The sequence below is a fragment of the Fusarium phalaenopsidis genome (assembly GCF_050370095.1).
Source record: "Fusarium phalaenopsidis strain FUZ10S chromosome Unknown contig_32278, whole genome shotgun sequence".
In the NCBI taxonomy this organism is placed as follows: Eukaryota; Fungi; Ascomycota; class Sordariomycetes; order Hypocreales; family Nectriaceae; genus Fusarium; species Fusarium phalaenopsidis.
Window position 1 is genome coordinate 3,550,000 of NW_028145417.1, and position 18,024 is coordinate 3,568,023.

At 41.5% G+C, this 18,024-nt stretch overlaps 3 protein-coding genes across 3 annotated transcripts; 1 reads left to right on the forward strand and 2 right to left on the reverse strand.

Moving 5' to 3' along the window:
* Window positions 1-8,282: 8,282 nt before the first annotated feature.
* On the reverse strand, window positions 8,283-8,729 carry LRP88_01718 (uncharacterized protein; the record flags this gene model as incomplete). The annotated part of the gene is made up of 1 exon (XM_083238394.1): window positions 8,283-8,729. The coding sequence occupies one exon, from the start codon at window positions 8,727-8,729 to the stop codon at window positions 8,283-8,285; it is 447 nt and encodes a 148-aa protein (XP_083106899.1).
* A 404-nt stretch (window positions 8,730-9,133) lies between these two features.
* Window positions 9,134-16,656, reverse strand: LRP88_01719 (uncharacterized protein; the record flags this gene model as incomplete). The annotated part of the gene is made up of 15 exons (XM_083238395.1): window positions 9,134-9,301; window positions 9,849-10,189; window positions 10,242-10,696; window positions 10,757-11,760; window positions 11,816-11,951; window positions 12,869-13,631; window positions 13,693-13,835; window positions 13,892-14,209; window positions 14,271-14,557; window positions 14,633-14,712; window positions 14,772-15,043; window positions 15,508-15,917; window positions 15,976-16,207; window positions 16,256-16,403; window positions 16,461-16,656. 15 exons carry the CDS (start codon window positions 16,654-16,656, stop codon window positions 9,134-9,136), a joined length of 4,953 nt encoding a protein of 1,650 aa, XP_083106900.1.
* A 337-nt stretch (window positions 16,657-16,993) lies between these two features.
* On the forward strand, window positions 16,994-17,914 carry LRP88_01720 (fumarylacetoacetate hydrolase family protein; the record flags this gene model as incomplete). The annotated part of the gene is made up of 3 exons (XM_083238396.1): window positions 16,994-17,074; window positions 17,204-17,281; window positions 17,330-17,914. The coding sequence occupies 3 exons, from the start codon at window positions 16,994-16,996 to the stop codon at window positions 17,912-17,914; spliced, it is 744 nt and encodes a 247-aa protein (XP_083106901.1).
* Window positions 17,915-18,024: the final 110 nt, after the last annotated feature.

The window sequence follows — 18,024 nt, forward strand, 5'->3', positions numbered from 1 at the left end:
TATATAAGTTACCTTATTTCTTAATTAGGGAATAAGTGCCCTCTAGATTACTTTCTATAAAGGACTTAAGGATAAGATTAAGGATAAATTCTATAAAATAAAAAAACCTAATAACCTCTAAGATTATATTAATATAACTATTAAGATTAATAACTAATAGTTTAAATAATATATAGAGAAATCTAATAAAGAGCGGATTTAGGGCAATAAGAATAACGCTAACTAATCTTAAAGGCGAGAATAAACTAAGGGTAATACCTCTTATAGAACCCACGCGGGGCCTATAGAACTTAGAGTAACCTAGAAAGATAATAAGGATATTAAATATTATTATTACTATAAAAAAGGCTATAAGGCTAATAAATACTAAAAAAAGTAGCGAGATATAAAAGAAGGGCGCTATTAACTAAAGCCATAATAGTAACTCCCCAAAGGTAAGAAATAACTAAATGCTATTAATTAAGATATTAAACCCTAAATAGCTATCTATGCTATTAAAATACTTAGAATAGCTTAATAAGGATATAATAAAACTAGTATTTAACTAAATAAGCTAGATATACTATATAGCTAAGTATACCTCTTAGAAAAATAAGCAGAAAGCAACTATATAATTAATAATATCACGAAGGAATAACTCTATAAATTAATTAAACCCTAAAAGAATAACTGCTCGCATATTATAGAATATATGGGATAGAAACTACTCCTAGAGCCTAATAGGAGAGGATAGTAACTAGGCAACCTAATGCCATAATGTATTATCGCCATGACTAGACGCGCCGAACCTAAAACCGAAGAACCTATAATATCCCCTTTAGCATAATAACCCTTAAACAAATAAGCTAACTTCTAAGAGGCCGCCGCAGAAGGATTTAATTATAAAAAATAGATTATGGGATATAAAGAGAAGGAATAACTTCTAGTGCCCGCTATAGTCCACCGAAGGGATTGCTAATAAGATAACCCCGCGCGGTACGACTATACCTTATGCCCTTAATATTAGATTAAGGTATTATAAGAATACGATGAAACCTATAAATAATAAAAAATAGACCGGCATAGTAGACTACTACGCGATAATTAGATTACTAAAACTAGTAGTAGTAATATTAATTAAACTAAGTTTAAGTATAAGGCTTAAAAACTATAGAGGGAACTATGCTAAGAGCGCTTTAAGAAGCCCTAGAAGAGTAATAAAGAACTATGGGAGGAAAAAGACTACCCTTAACTATACGACGAAAATAATAATAGGTATTAAAATAGCCTAAGGGAAAGATATATCTAGACCGCATGAGAATATATAAAAATATTAGATAAGTAAGAAATTTATATTTAAGCCTATTACTAGGAATTAGCTAAAAACCCCTAATACCTAGAAGTACCTTTTAATTTATAAGATAATATAAGGATATACTTAATATACTAGGAGTATATTAGTATCTCTTAGATATTATGCTAATACTATTAGTATAAAATCTATTAAGAGGAAAAATAAAAATAAGATTATTTCCTTATCTCACTATTATATTAACTAAATAATAAACCCTATTTATAATATAAAATAGAAGGGTATAAAGTAATATACTAGTATGAATTTATTAGTATTATAAACGCGTAATATTCCTTAAAACTTTATTATGCTACTTAGGAGAAAAAATAAATTACTTATAAGATTAAGGACTAATAGAAAATAATTAGCTAGGAAAATAAAGAAAACCTAAGAATTAAATAAAAACGGCAGTACTAGGACTAGCTATATAGCTAAGATAATATATATAACTATAACGCTTATATAAATAGCGAGTATAAATTTAATTATACTAACTATGCTTTAATAATATTAAAAAACTAAATACCTTATCTAATATAAGGCAATAAGTAAATAAATAAGGGAATATATTACCCTAGAAGGCCCTTTACTCTACTACTAGAGTATATAAGTAATAATATCTAGAACTAAAAGTATAAGTTAGAAGAGAATAATTAAATACTTTAGTAGATAGCGGAGTAAAGTAAAATTACTTTAACCTAATAATAGCGAATAAACTTAAGCTACTATAGAGGTATAAATAGATGCCTTACTTAGTTATTAACCTAGAAGGAACCCCTTTTAATTATAATAATAATATTATTAATAGCGAGATTAATTACCTTAAAGTTTTTATTAAAAGAAAAAACTAAGGGATATTATTTAATATTATATTAAATAAGTAATATAATCTTATACTTAGGTATTTATAGTTATAATAATTTAACTTATATTTTAACTAGAAAATTAGCTAAGTGCTCTCTTTTAATAATAAGATACCTTTTATAGTAAATAATAATATAGAATATAATATAAGATCTTAAATTTCTATTAAAGGAACTAGAGAAGTTAGGTAGAGGTAAATATAAGATACCTCTCTACCTATAGGGATAAGATATAAATATTAAAAGAGATAAAAATAATAGCGATAAAGGATAATCGTATAAGTTATATAATAGTTTTATAAACTCGAGAAGGACCTAGCTCTATAGAAGAAACTATAGGATAACCTGGAAGAAGAAGAGCGACTTAAAAATATCTTATAGTAATATTATATCTATAAGAAACTCTTCGCGGAAGAACTTAAAATAGGCCTACCTAAGTATATATACTATGACCTAGAAATTAAGTTTATTAATAAAAAGTAACCCGGCTTTAGTAAACTCTACCTACTTAACGAAGCATAGTTACTAGTATTAAAGGGATATATTAAAGATATAATACGGAAAGGATATATTAGGGAAAGTAAGTTATTTATTAAATACCCTATTATATTTATTTTAAAGAAAAATAGAAAGCTTTAACTTTATATTAACTTTAGAATACTTAATGCTATTATAATTAAGGATTATATATTATTATCTCTTATTAGCGAGTTAAAGGATTAACTTTTTAATATAAAGTACTTTATAGTACTTAACCTTAAAGGAGCCTATAACCTTATTTAAATTAAAGAAAGATATAAATAAAAAACCGCTTTTTATACTAAGTATAGACTATTTAAGTACCTTATTATGCCCTTTAGACTTACTAATATACCTATAGTATTTTAATAAATAATTAATAATATACTATAAGAATATCTAAATATATTAATTATATATTACCTAGATAATATCTTTATTTTCTCTAAAATAAAAGAAAAATATATAGAATATATCTATAAGGTACTATAAATACTATAAGACGCTAAATTACTAGTAAAACTTAAGAAAAGTAAATTTTATGCCTTAAAGGTAAAATTCCTCGGATATATTATCTCTTATAATAAGATATATATAAACCCTAAGAAGGTCTTAGCGGTAAAAGATTAGAAAGAACTAATTAATATTAAGGAAGTATAAGCCTTCCTTAGATTTACTAATTATTACTATAAATTCCTTAAAGCTTTTAGATAGATAGCTATATTATTAATAAAACTTATAAAGAAAGATAAAACCTTTATATTTAAGAATAAAGCTAAGGACGCCTTTAATAAAATTAAAAAACTTATCCTAAGTAAACTAATACTTAAGATATTTAACTTATCTTAATTAATTAAACTCGAAATTAATACCTTAGACTTCGCCCTAGGCGCGTAGATTAGATAACGGGATAATAAAGGACTCCTATACCTAATTGCATTTTACTCCTATAAGCTATATAGAGCGGAATTAAACTACCCTATCTATAATAAAGAATTCCTCGTAATTATTAATGCTTTTAAAGAATTTAAATACTATCTCCTAGGAAGCTAATATTAGATTAAGGTATATATAGACTATAAGAATATTACCTACTTCGTAAAAATATAAGAACTTAGCGGATAATAACTCTAATACGCTGAATACCTCTTAGAATTTAATTATATTATTATCTATATTAAAGGAACAGAGAACGGCAGAGCTAATGCTATTAGTTAATGCCCCGACCTAGATATAGGAAGAACTAAGATAAAGGAATAACTTTTATAGTTTATAAGGGAAGGATACCTTATATAATAAACTATTGCAATAACTTATATAATAAAATAAGGTAATTTATTACTTATAAAAATCCTAGAATATAATAAATACCTCTTAGATAATAAGAAAACTAATAAATAATAAGTACCGCGGGAATTATAATATAACCTTATACGCGAAATATATAAATACCTATTATATAGATACTAAGGAATTAATAAAACCCTAGAATGAGTTAAGATAATATTTATTTTTCTTAATATAAAGAAAATTATTTTAATTATTACTAATTAGTGCGACTTTTATATAAAAACTAAGGCATAATGCTATAAACTATATAGAAAATTATAACTACTCCTAGTTTTATAATAACTATGGGACTTAATTACTATAAGACGATTTCTAGTAGTACTAAAAAAGTACAGATTTCTAAGCTTAATAAAAATAGCTTTAAGATAGCTATAAACTTAAAAAAAGCTGTTTTAGGTATTTAACTATTATATTAATTATATATAATTTTAATAGACTTTTAGAAAAGCTTATAGAAATTTTCTTATTTTAATACATTATAAGTATTATTATATAAAATAACTAAAGTTTTAATTTAGGCTTAGCTTGGTTTTATAAGAGCTTTTTATATTTTTATATTAGACTTTATTACTAAATTACTCTTATTAAAAGAACTAGCTATTAGAAACTCTATAATAATATTCTTATTATTATAGATAGATTTATAAAATTTTTTTATTTTATATTATATAGAGAATTAATAATAGCTAAAGAATTTACTTATCTCTTTTATTTTTATATTACTAAAATATATAGATTATTATTTAAAATTATTACTAATTAAGAACTATTATTTATATTAAAATTTTAATAAAGCCTTATAAGATACTTAGGAATTAATTATAAACTCTCTATTATATATTATAAGGAGATAAATAGATAAATAAAACGCATAAATTAAATATTAAAGTAATACCTTTATTACTATATTAATTATAAATAAACTAATTAGGTTAAAAAGCTACTAGCCGCTTAGCTAGCCTATAATATAATAACTAATAAAAGCACTAAAATTATATTAATATATATTAATTTTAGATTTATATTAGATATTTATTAGTAATCCCGAGATATTATTATTAACCCTAAAGTAATCCTTACTAGTAATTAGCTATAAAACCTATATAAAGAAATATATATAAAACTTAAATTTATTAAAAATAAAATAATAAGCTATACTAATAAAAAATAGATTAAGGGACTAATCTTCTTAGAGGGAGATATAATTTATCTCATAATAAAAAATATTAAAATAAAATAATAAAATAAAAAACTTAATTATAAATATATTAGATTATATAAAATTAAATAAAAATCTTAAAATATAACTATAAATTAGACTTATTACCTAAGGTTAAGCTCTATTTAATTTTTATATTTTATTACTTAAATTAATATAAGGTATTATTTAAGTAAAAATAAATAAAAAACTAAATATAAAAATTAATAGACTAGAAGAATATATTATAAAAGCTATCCTTAATATAAATAAAATTAATAATAAAATAATATACTTTATTAAATAAAAAGATTCCAGATAAAAAAAATATAAAAAATTAAAATGGTTAAAAAAAAAAAAAAAAAATTTTTTTCCCCCGAAGCGGTTAATAATATCGCCTAACTTAATAGCAGCTAAACGCTTTTTTAAAAGGGATAGGCGACTAGATATATTAGTAGGAAAAATTTTTATAGGTCTAAGTTAGGAATATACTAATAATGAATATAAGGTCGCAGATGTGGCCTTGAGGATAAGACTAATAGAGGGGAGATATTATATTATGACCTAGATAAACTCGCACTCACGTGATAAAAGTTAACCCACCGCGTGAACTAATCACTAGAGGATTATGATGGATTATGCTAAGATACTATGATCTATTTATGATCTAAGGAAGACTCACGACGGATCATAACCTGCGGCCTATGATTTATTGTGATCTATCCGCAATGACCTTAGTATATAGATACGCTCACTTGTAACTTTCTTATGTACTAGCTACCTCAGCTATTACTATAACTTGGTTATACTTAATACCCTTGAGCATATTACCAGACGTGACTTATACCCTATTGCTCAGACTACGCCCAGCACTCTCTGCCAACATAAACCCAGCACGACCGGTTTATCCCTTGGAAAACACACGATCGTCACAGGAATAAAGGCAATAATATATAAGAATGCCTTATTAAGGGCAAAGAACCGCGACCTTTAATAAGTAAATAACCTACTAAGTTAACGCCGGAGGGCAAAAAGGACCTAATTATAAAGAGGAGAAGTAATAATAATAAGGGAAGCAAGGAAAGTAATTAATTAGATTAATATAAATAGGCGGGTAAAGGGCGAATCATCGAGAGGTAGTAGTCAAGGAGGGTCAGCGAGACTAAGGGAAAGGCGCTATGGAGGATGCGGAAAAATAAGATATAATATAAGAATATATTAGATAGTTATAGAAATATCCAAAGAAGAGTATAGCGATTAATTTTAATTAATTAGGTAATTTATTATATTTTTTTAGTGATTCTTATTTCAAAGGTTAAGATTTGTGGTGCACTCACTTATCTGGTGCACTCGCTTATCATATACGTTAACAGAAATTTTTTATATTTCAATGGTAGGGTACAATGGATAAAGGAGGACGAATGTGAATATGCCACTGCGGGGAGTCCGTGGATGCAATGCAAGGTCTAAATGGACTCGACAATAGATCCCACATGTTTCCCAGATCGAGGTGGGGTCTATCCACATTGTAAGGCATGTGTGTCTGCCTCCCCCACGGAGTAGAGAAAATGAGACTCGCCGAGGCGACAGCCCAGCAAAAAGGATCTCGTGTATTGTGTCCACACCTAGCCTCCTTCTGTCAAAGGGACTCCAGGAATACGGCCAAAACACGGTAATATACACAATATGTAGAGGCATCATTTCCAATCCGCTACTCTTTCTGTGCTGCTCTGATAGAACCTCACAAGATGGAGATATTTAAACAAATCCGCACTCCTCATCTAAAAAATCTCACCTCGTTCAGTATGATCGGGTTCTCATTCGTTCTACTCGTTCTTCTCCTGCCCATGATTAGCTTTGCCCAGCCCACAACAGGCATTGACCAAGCACAATTAAGCAGCATGGCGTCGTGAACAACATGCGACTGGATCTGAGACGCCGCGATCAAAAGTCTCGTCATCCGCGAAAGATACTACAGAGATACCTCGCAGTGGAAGAACCTGCGCGAATGCTACCATCCAGACTCATGAAAGACCAGCATCAAAATCACCTGGTAAGACTGACAAAGAACAAACGCACCCGGGACGGAACTGAACATGTGGTTGTAGGTTCAACAAAAATGCCGAAGATTTCGTTTCATGCTCTGAGAGAATGGCCAAGGGCTGTATGACGTCTTCACACACAGTCACACCCGTTATTATCCACGTGAACGGAGCCAAAGCCATCTCAGAGTCCACCGGCACAATCCTCGCACGATTCAAGTATCACGACGTGGAATACGACCTCATCTCCAGTGCTCGATTAGTCTGGCGCTTTGAGAAGGTGGACTCGGAGTGGGAGATGATGACCTTGGAGGCGATATACGATCGAGACTCGATCCAGTCGATTCTTCCTGGGTTGGGAGAGAGGATTACGGATCTTGGAGAGTGGAGGCCGAGTTGTAGGTGCCTTGCTTGGGTTCTTAAACAGAGGGGCTTTGAGGTTGATCCGAATTTTCCCGGGACTGACGTCCCGGGCTCGGGAGAGAAGCTTCTCGAGGCCAATCTTGAATGGCTACACAGCGGAGCCTAAGATATGAACGACAAAGTCCTGAACCAATTCGTGCACGCGCATCTCTAGGAATTAGCTTTACGGAATTGACCACTGTCCCAGCACAAAGAAGAGAGAACACTGATGATACCTATGGCGTGAAAAAACTATTATGTTGTCTTGCTTCTGTCCTCATCTGATTGATCCGTATGGATAGGATAGAGAGATAACAAAGAGAGATCACCCTGTTTGTTTTTTATATTAGTTTTCCCCCTCTCCTCTACTGCTCTTATCGACATTTATTACAGTGTGGGTAGGATAGAGATAAAACAAGCCAAGTGAGCCACTTCGCTAAGATCCAGATCCCCTCTGAGCTTCTCCACCACACCATACCTGCCGAATCGAATGAGTAGCACCAATACTCTCAACCGGATTCCCCGATAGAAGCACCAAATCAGCCCGTTTCCCAACCTCTATGGATCCACGATCTTCAAGCCCGAAGCATTCCGCAGCAAGTGGTCGCCGCCTGTAAGGCCTCAATCGTCGTCATTCCAGGATCAACGAACCACTCCAGCTCCCGATGCAGAGTCTCCCCCTGGAGAACCTCAAACGGCGATGTCGGCTCCGTGTGGGCATCTGTCCCGGCGAGGACCGTTACGCCGGCATTGTGCATCGCCATGACAGAGTCTCTGCCGTTCTCGTATTTCGCATCTCCCACACTCCGTCGCCTCGCTTGGATGATGGTGTAAATTATTGCAGGCTGTAGAAGAAGCTGTTGGATAGCACCCCAGGTAAGGGGCTTTGACTGGGCTTCTGCCATGGCGAGTTTGGGCTCGGCCATTCGACCGTCTGCCGCCGTCTTCACGACTACTGCCAGGTCAAGAGCCTTGTCGCGCGGGACGTGTGTGACGATATCAGCTTCAGCAGCTTGTGCCATGGCGAAGGGTTCGAATTAAGCAGCGTGGGCAATGACCATCTTTCCACGGTCGTGCGCCGCCGATACCAGCGCGTCCAAGGTCGGCCTGGAACATCAGCAATAATCTTGATGTAATCGGCGCCTTCGGATATCCTCTTTTCGACGTAAGACGTCGCGTCTTCCGGGCTAGACACAGAATCTTCTGGAAGCATCTTGCTGTACAAGCTCCCCGGAGCCGTCGCCGGAGCGCTGGGGCTTTGAATATCAGTCAGGCCGATGCGGCCGCGTAAAGGTCGTAGCTTCTCCGGCGGCCAGTCGCCCATCGACAAGCCTGTTGTGACGCCCCAAAAGGCCATTTTTCGTAAATCTTGCTCGGCCTACAGATGGATGTGGCAGTCAATCAGTCCCGGAATGAGTACACCATTCTAGTTGTCGATAGTCTCGGCCACATCTTGGTTGTTTCCGATGAATTGACCGTCGATGACAATGGTAGTTGATTCGGAAAGGGCTTTGCCGTCGAAGACGCGGACGTTTGTTGTAGCTACTCTCTTGTTGGCGACCATGATCGTCAATTGTCGATTGTCGTTGAGTAACTGGTACACAGATGTTGAGAGGATCAAGTGCCGAAGGTCTCCCTGATATTGTCTCCGTCACACGTCATCGACCTTATGTGGGACCTATTATGAAATTAGCATTCCATTATCACCACGAAAGTTCCTTATCTCCGCACTATTAGGGCAAGTCATTGTTCCACATAAAGACGGGGTTTTTGATCCAAGTTATCTACACCTGATATCTGAAGAATCTCAGTTCTTCAATAATGGCTTTGACTTGTTTGAGGGTAAGTCAAGCACGGCTAGACTAAACAGCGATGCAATATATAACACCGCCATAGACTGCATTATGTAAGGCCCTGGGGAAGCTCTACAGCTTACTCTCTTTCGTCCCATTCCCAATCTCTGCAAACTGGTAGAAGTAATCCAAGCTTTCCGGGTTAGCAAGCGTCCCCGAAGGCTTAATCTTCTCCCCCGAAATAATCCTCTTCACAGGCATCTCTACTTTTTTACCATTGATTGTTACCTAAATAAAAGCATCAGTAATGTCAGAACGATTATGGCTCGGGCCGACTCTGCCACGTACCGGGATATGTTGAGTTGGGAAAATAAACTTGGGGATATGGCGGGCGCTGAGTGCCTTCCGAATGGCCTCTTTGACCCTGTTGACCAGGCCATCCGTGAAACTGTTTCCTTTTCTGAGTTTGAGGAACAGGAACACGCGCTCATCGTTATCTCTCTGTCGTCGTTGCCCCACGCAAAGGGACTCTTCAACTTCAACCGCAAACTCTCTCTCGATGACGGTGTATATCTCGGCCGAGCCGAATCGAACGCCGGATGGGTTGAGGATTCCATCTGATCGACCAAGGAAGAATAGATGTTTTGTTGTTGGGTGTATCATGACAAAGTCGCCATGCGTCCAGACACCTTGTACGTATGTTAGAAATGGTTCTACCCCGACTCTACTCCGTGAACTCACCATCAAAATGAGCAAAGTAGGCCTCGTGATACTTATCCTGCCCTCCAATACCCCAGAACATAACTGGCATATTCGGAAATGCCGCTGTGGCAACTAACTCCCCAGGAACGCCGTCTTGAACCGGGCGTCCCTGTGCCTTGTCTGCTTGCATCTCACTGTCATAAATCTCCACTGGTATTCCGAGGCTAAGCCCGGCACATCCGCCAGAGTACACCGGTGTCAAGGCGTTGCTAATACCGAAGCATCCGGCAATGTCAGTCCCGCCGGATTGGTTGTTTACCCGCACATGAGGCGGAAATCCCACATCGTAGAACCACTCAAACAGGGCTTCTGGGAAGATCATCCCGGTGCTGCTGACCATCTGTAGCGATTCGAGGTTCACCAGGTCTCGTGGTCTAGTGCCTGCTCGTCGCAGTTCTTCGAGATATCGCGGTGAAGTTCCAAAGTGAGTCACGCTAGAAACGATATTAGCCATCCTGGGCTTTCGAAGCCCGAGTCCTGCCGCCGGTACTCACCGTTCCCGTGCCGCTAGCTCGATCAAGGCCGCCGAGTGTGGAAGAAAGGGACTGCCATCGTACAGTACCACATGAGTACCAAAGAGGAGCGTCTGTACAGTAGCAAGATACATAATCCAGCTGGTTGTCGTGTACTGCAGCGATGTACTCTGAAGGTCGAACTCCTGGTGCAGCGCCCCCTCCTTATAGGAATTCAAGAGAGTACCACCAACAGAGTGCACGATGCATTTAGGCGCACCAGTCGTCCCAGAGGAGTAAACGATCAAGAACGGGTCTCGGAAATCGACCCTCTCAAAGCTCAAGTCGCTGCGGTCAGACTTTGAGACAAAAGCCTCGAATGGCTGGGCCATCCGAATCCCTGACACGTCCTTGGGCTGAGATTTAAACCGTGCTTGGGAGACGATGCCCTGGAACTCGGATACCGTCCGCAAGCCCTCAGCCACTTCTCTTAGCTTCTTTCGCAGGTCAATGCGTTTCCCATTGTACAGAGCCGTGTCATCCATAAAGACCCAGCGAGGCTTGATTTGCTGTAGCCGTTGGAGAATACCGCTGACGCCCATGTCTGTCGAGCTCGAGGAGAAGATGGCGCCGATGGCAGACGTGGCCAAGAAAACCACCAAAGTGTCGATATTATTGCATGAGCACGTAGCAATCCTATCGCCTTTGACGACGCCGTTGGCCTTCATGGCATGCACGAGTTGCCCGACGCGTTGACGGAGCCCGCCCCAAGTCAATGTGGTTCTTGACTGAGGTCCAGACTCGTTGAACTCAGATACGGCGATCTTGTCGTCTTCTTTGCCTGGCTGTCCCTTCAGCGGGAGCAGTAGGTTCTCGGCGAAATTGAGTCGGACGCCGTCGAACCAAACAGGTATGCTGTCCATCCTCGCCGACTCGTCGACGACTCTCGTGTAGACCCCTTCATGGAGCAAGCCGGAGTACTCCCAAAGGAAGGCCCAAAAGTCGGATCGTCTGGTGACAGAATACTGATGCATATCGTGGAACAACTAATTACCATTAGCCACGTAGTACTTTGGTTTTTGAAAGCAGCAAGATGTTTACCGTGAAGGACTCGCCACAATGCCCTTCCAATGCCTTTTTGAACAGGCCCATGTTAGTGGTCTCGGGGCTGGGATGTTCCCATAGCTTTCGAGGAGTTTGAAGTGACATGGCGACAAGATCTGATTCTGCAGTGCGGCTGGAAGCCTACGATGAGTAGAAGCTTGGAACAATGAAGACTGAAGTTAGTCAAATTATCCCCTCTTACAATGAGAACTCGTCGAAAATAAAAGGAGATAACAAGTCTGGGCTTTTGGGTGCGCCAGCTTAGTCAATGGTGGTGACAAACCTGGACGGCGGTGGTGCGTATGGCCGATTGTGGGATCTATTCCGGGTTTGGTTCCGCCGCGCCCGTGGGTTTTTCAGGCCCGTATTTTCTAACAGTGATGGCTGAGTGCTTGCAAGATGAGACAGGCTTGGAGTATGCCTCCAATTGAATAAAGCAACAGTTCCTTGATGGCGCTAAAGGAAGGCCACAACGGCTGCTTCTGGTAAATAATGGATGCTTCTTGTAGGGTAAGTTCGGAAGAAGGTCCCGGGCTTAACCATTGATAGAGTCGATGCCAAGAGAGAAAGACAATAAGTCGAAAAGGTGGCTGTCTAATGTACAGACTCGCGTAGCATGGAGACAAACACATTGAGCATTTCCATAGACTGGTTGGTATAACGCGGAAATAACTTCTGCACTGAGGACACTTGAGATACACATTAGCCCACCGCCAGACCTATTCAACTAACAGCCGAGTATTCAGTAACCAGGCGTACCTACCTACATATAGTTGCCTCCCTCTTCGGGAGAGATTCATGGAACATAGTGAAAACGAAACAAAAAAGGATGTACAAAGGAGAGGCGTGATGCGCAATGCCGCAGAACACAGTAAATTTATGTATATCCTTAGGTATGGGAAGGATCCAAGTAGAAACAAAGAACACACTCAACTCTCTCCATCTCGTAATCTCGCAACGTATACAGACTATCAAAAAAGAAAAATTTCCGCCAGTTTCCTTGCCGCCATCTCAAGCTCTGTCCTACCATCACAAGCCGCAAACACAAACCTGTCAAGCCTCACAATGGCAAAAGTCTTGTGCTTGACCGCACGCCACATATCATCCTCCCTGTATCCTTCCGCCTCTGGCCGCCCAGCGCTGAGATCCGACTCGGAGAACTCGATCGCCGATGCCGTGCGGAATACTCCGGCGCCGCTCTGGACCTCCTTAGTCACCGTATTTGCACTTAGGGTTTTCCGCTGGATGAAGTACGTTGCTTCCTCGGTTGAGAGGTGTGAGCAAATGGAGTCCAGTCCATCAAGTTGAGCCTGTGCGTTAGGAACCTGGTCCAAGCCGTCGAGCAACACGACGACCTGGAACATCTTTTTCTTCTCCGGCGCGAAGATGACGTCGTCGGTAAATTGAACACGGCCATTCTCCTTGTGCCCCTCAAGTTCCACGCAAAACGACTGCGCAAAAGAGACTCCGCCGCCGAGCTCAGCCACGAATCCCATACCATCCTCATACTTATACCCAGCAGGGCCATAAGCTCTAGCCCCCAGCTCGAGTTTCTTTCTCACTGTGGGTATCAACTGCACCAGCCACAGGCCCCAGTCCCGGAGGAGGGTTATGACGGGGTTCTTGCTGTTGACCATGTCTCCGTTCCTCACGGTAGACGCAAGAGACGTTTCGAGCTGCTGCTTTCTCTCGAGGAACCAGCCAGTCAGGAGTTTCTGGTGATCGACGCCGGTGCTGGACTTGCACATGAGAGCGAGGCGCCAGCTCAAGGCTACGGCGTCTCGGAAGCCTGAGGCGATTCCTTGGCCGCCGACTGTCCCAAGTCAGTTCCCTCCGAGCCCCTTTGCTGCATGTAACGTGTTGGCAATGCTTACATGGCGGAAACACATGGGCAGCATCGCCGCAGAGTATGACCCTTCCTAAAGCCCACTTATCGCAGCTCCTAGCGTAAAATCGAAACGGTCGGCATCGCAAGACTTGAATACAATCCTCGGGAAACTCGATGTCTTCCGAAAGCCTTTAGAAATCTCTTAGCATACTATCCCTAGTAAAGACAGTGAGTAGAGAGCTTACCCATATCGACTTCCAGGATGCCTCAGATATGGAAACACAACCTTTCGAATCATTTCCGGCTTCGCCATCTCATTGTCATCCTCTCCCTCTTGGACAACAAACTCGAAGCGCCACAGGCGATCGGATTCCAAGCCGAACCTACCGCAAACGGCGGGACGATCCGGGTTGCAGAGGAACGAGAAAGGCCGTGGGAAGAAGGCGTCGTAGACTTGCTGCGGGGTATAGCCTTTTTCCCACAGGGGAAAATCTGGATGCGTTTCCGGCGTTGGGAGGTTGATTCTCCAGTTCAAGGCAACCCATGATTTTTGATACTTTGTGCTGTACTACGGTTAGCCTTCGACGAATATTCGCTCTATAAAGGTGTTCGTCTTTTGCTTACCGCTCTGCCCATTGCATGTGTACCCCCTTGGGCTCAAGATACTTCTTCCGCGTGTAACCCGTCTTGCCGTCCGCTCCGACCAGGAACTTTGACCGGATCTGCCGTTCCACTCCGGACGAGTCCAGATACTTTGCGTAAACCCAGTCGTCATCCTCTGATATGGATGTCAAGGTGCATTTGCTCCGGAGAGACGAGTAGCTCGAGGCTGAGATGACGGATCGGAGATGTTTCTCGAGCGCGGGTTGCTTGTGGCACAATACGCCGACATGGCCAGTGTTCCCGGCTGTCTATAGCCTCGAATTAGCAGGTTAATGTATATGTCACGACACCATGATGTTACGAATTGCAAAGGGGCAACCCACGGAGCCTGTGTTGAAATATAGAAACGGTTTTCGGTGCAAATCGGTATGAACACCGCTGATGAATCGGGCCCCAGGGACGTCTAGTAAGATTAGTCGCTGTCACACACGCTTCAGAGCTGACTGGCTTTCTGAGACCTACATGATCCTATATCGGTAAAGACGGCGTCATAAAGACCGAGGGCTTGAAGTAGCCGAATCCCGTCGTCGTCCAGGGCGATCCCACGAGGATCGATGGTGATGTCATTCTCCTTCTCCAGGATGACGTTGGAAACATTATTTCTCCCTAGAAAACCTGACAGCATTGCCCCAGTGGGACCGCACCCGCAGATCAAGACCTGCGTAGTCTCTACTTCGGTCGCCATGTTTGAGTCGAAGCCAGTATCCGTGGTGAGATTGAAGCCTTGTTCAGATCTTGGGACACGGGGCATTTGAGCACTCTTGAATGATATCGACCCGTCGAGGGACTTGAAAGGCCCACCTGGTGCGGTTTCAGCCCACCGGCTAAGTCTCCAGTGTCTATGTGGTTGTTCTCGGCGGCGGGGCTTGTGGGACAGAGAGGAAAGGCACCACGAGGAGCATCGGGCGGGCCTTATGTAACAGCGATGAGGCGAACAGCTTGGAGCAGGCGATCCAAGGTCATCCATTACATCCAGAGACTAGTTCAGCATTTGTTTGTTCCTGTCTCTCCCAGTCTAGGATAAATCAGAGCAACAACACACCAAGAAAAAAAAACGCAGCTCATGGCGGTTTCGTCTATGACAAGAGAGGAGAATTGAATTCAGAAACACATTATTCAAACTAGAAATCACTGCATGAATGTAGCAGGCAGCTTCGGTCCCCACACAGCAAGCGATTCACTTCCCGCCTCAACATACGCGACGGGTGTCTCCCCATTCACAAGATCCCCATCAGTATAGTGCTCCACCATATTCCCAGTAGTATCCCACCAGTAATCGAAAATCTGCGACCCAAGAACATGCCTCCCAACGCCCCAGACCGACTCGTAACCCTGCTGGGCCAACCACTGGTGCCCTAGGTTCTGCGTGTCGTAGTCGTGCACCTCGAAGGAGCAGTGGTGCACGTGAGCAGTTGAATTTGCGCTGATGAAGAAGCAGTGGTGGTCGACCATTGTCTTTCCCAGGTCGAGGTGGAAGAAAATGGTTACTACTTGCCTCTGGCTGTCTTTGGTGACGTAAATGCAGTCTGAGGGGACGATGTTGAAGTTGTGGGTGTAAAAGGAGACAAGGTCGTCAAATTTGGTTGAGCAGTAGCCGAAATGACCCAGCTAGATTTTCATAAGTCAGTCCTGCGTCGGAACTCAACCCTCAAAAAAGAAAACGTACTTTGTGAACAGCAGCCGGCCCGGGCTGGAATCTCTGAAACTTGCGAACCCGCTCCTTTTCCACCTCATAGTTCAGCGGAAGCTTCTCCGGAGCCGTCTTTGCCTGTGCCGGTTGCTGGCCCCATACGATGTTGAAAAGATATCCCTCAGGGTCTGTGATGGTGAGCAACTTGCCACCACCTGGGGCGCTGGTCATGTCCTCAATAGAACTAGCTCTAGAAATCTTGGCGGCTCTGGGTCTTGTTAGATGTCGAAGTTGGCCACGAGAGAACAAATCTCACCTCTCAAGTTCTTCTTTCGTTTCTACCTCGAAAGCACCCCCGAGAAACTTCTTGGGGCCCTTGCGAGCGTAGTATACGTATTGGTCGGGACCATATCCCTTGTACCATATCTCGTCATCTCCTTTTTTGGCGACTTCCATTCCAAAGTCTGCCCAAGGCCCTGGGTCAATAATGTGTTGTTAATAATTCAGGATTTGACACGTACTGGCGAGGAATTTGGAGATTTCATCAAGGTCTGGATGCTGATAGCGGACATGAGACAACTTCTTCAGAGTGACTCGATGGCTGAGATGAACGCCCTGGCGTTTCAGCCACTTTGCCTGGGGCTCATGGTCATCACCGGCAGCGACAGTATCCAGAACGGCTGCGCCAGAGTTTGGCTTGATGAAGATATCTGACATGTTGTCTGTGGTAGATGTCTCAGGGCGTAATTGTTGCAGTATTCAAGTCTTTGAAAAGTGACGGTATCGCCGATTACCAGAGCATTCAGGCTTCTGCTTTTTCCAGAATACCAGCGTTACCGCAGTATCAAATAAGGACCAGATGGGTTAGCCCCGCCAACGATGATCTCCTCAAAGCTGCGGTGGTGCCTATCAAGACAGCTTCCCCACATTGGGAGCAATCACTCGATGAAGGCTGCAAGCTCCTACAAATACAGGTATTCATGCATTGGCAATGGCAATAAACAACCAAGTACCTGAATTCACACGCTTATTTTCCTCATCTCTTCCTCCCACAATGGGTGCTTTCAAGCGTTTGGTGAGATTCGCCCAAGGCGATGCGACGTATTTCGGGGAGCTTCTCGAAGCTGCTGATAACGTATACACGGTCAAAAAGTTGCTGGGCGATCCTTTTATCAAATTGGAAGTGACCGAGGAGGTCTTGAAGACAGAAAAGGTTGCTTGAATCAAGCCAAGCTCTGTGCTTATACTGACAATGATCAACCAGCTGCTGTGTCCTCTGGCATCCACCCCAATCATCATCTGCATTGGACTGAACTACAAGACCCACGCTGAAGAGGCCAAGGTACAAAATAACGAACAATACAATGTCTGATGCTTACTGTCGTGACAGCTCACAGTCCCCAAGTATCCCGCCGTCTTCACCAAACCCGCAGACGCCCTCACCGGCCCCACTGACAACATCCCCGTCCACCCCGACGCCCGCCCCATGCTCGACTTTGAAGGTGAGCTCGGCGTCGTCATCGGCAAGGACGCCAAGAACGTGACGGACGCAGCGGCGCTGGACTTTGTGCTGGGCTACACAGCATCCAACGACGTGTCGGCCCGCAACTTCCAGCTCCCTGAGGTTTCCGGCGGACAATTCTGCTACGCCAAGTCCTTTGATGGCTTTGCGCCCATTGGCCATGCGATTGTCCATCCGAGCGAGCTACCCGACCCGATTGCTAGTCGGATCACGACGAAGGTCAATGGGGAGATTAAGCAGGATTCCAACACGGATGATATGATTTTTGGAGTCAGGCAGATCATTAGTCATTTGTCCAGGGGTACGACTCTGCGAAAGGGGACAGTTATCATGACGGGGACGCCTTCGGGCGTGGGATATTTCCGCAAGGAATTTCTCAACAGTGGAGATGTTGTCGAGGTCGAGATTGAGGGGGTGGGCAAGGTCCAGAACGTTATTTTGCATTCGGATTAGGCCAGCTAGCTCGACGATGAGGCTGACCAATGGCAATACTCCGGCTAATCTCAGACGCTGGTGTAGAATGCGGGGAGCTCCCTGTCTCGAACTGGTGGCTGATGACCTCG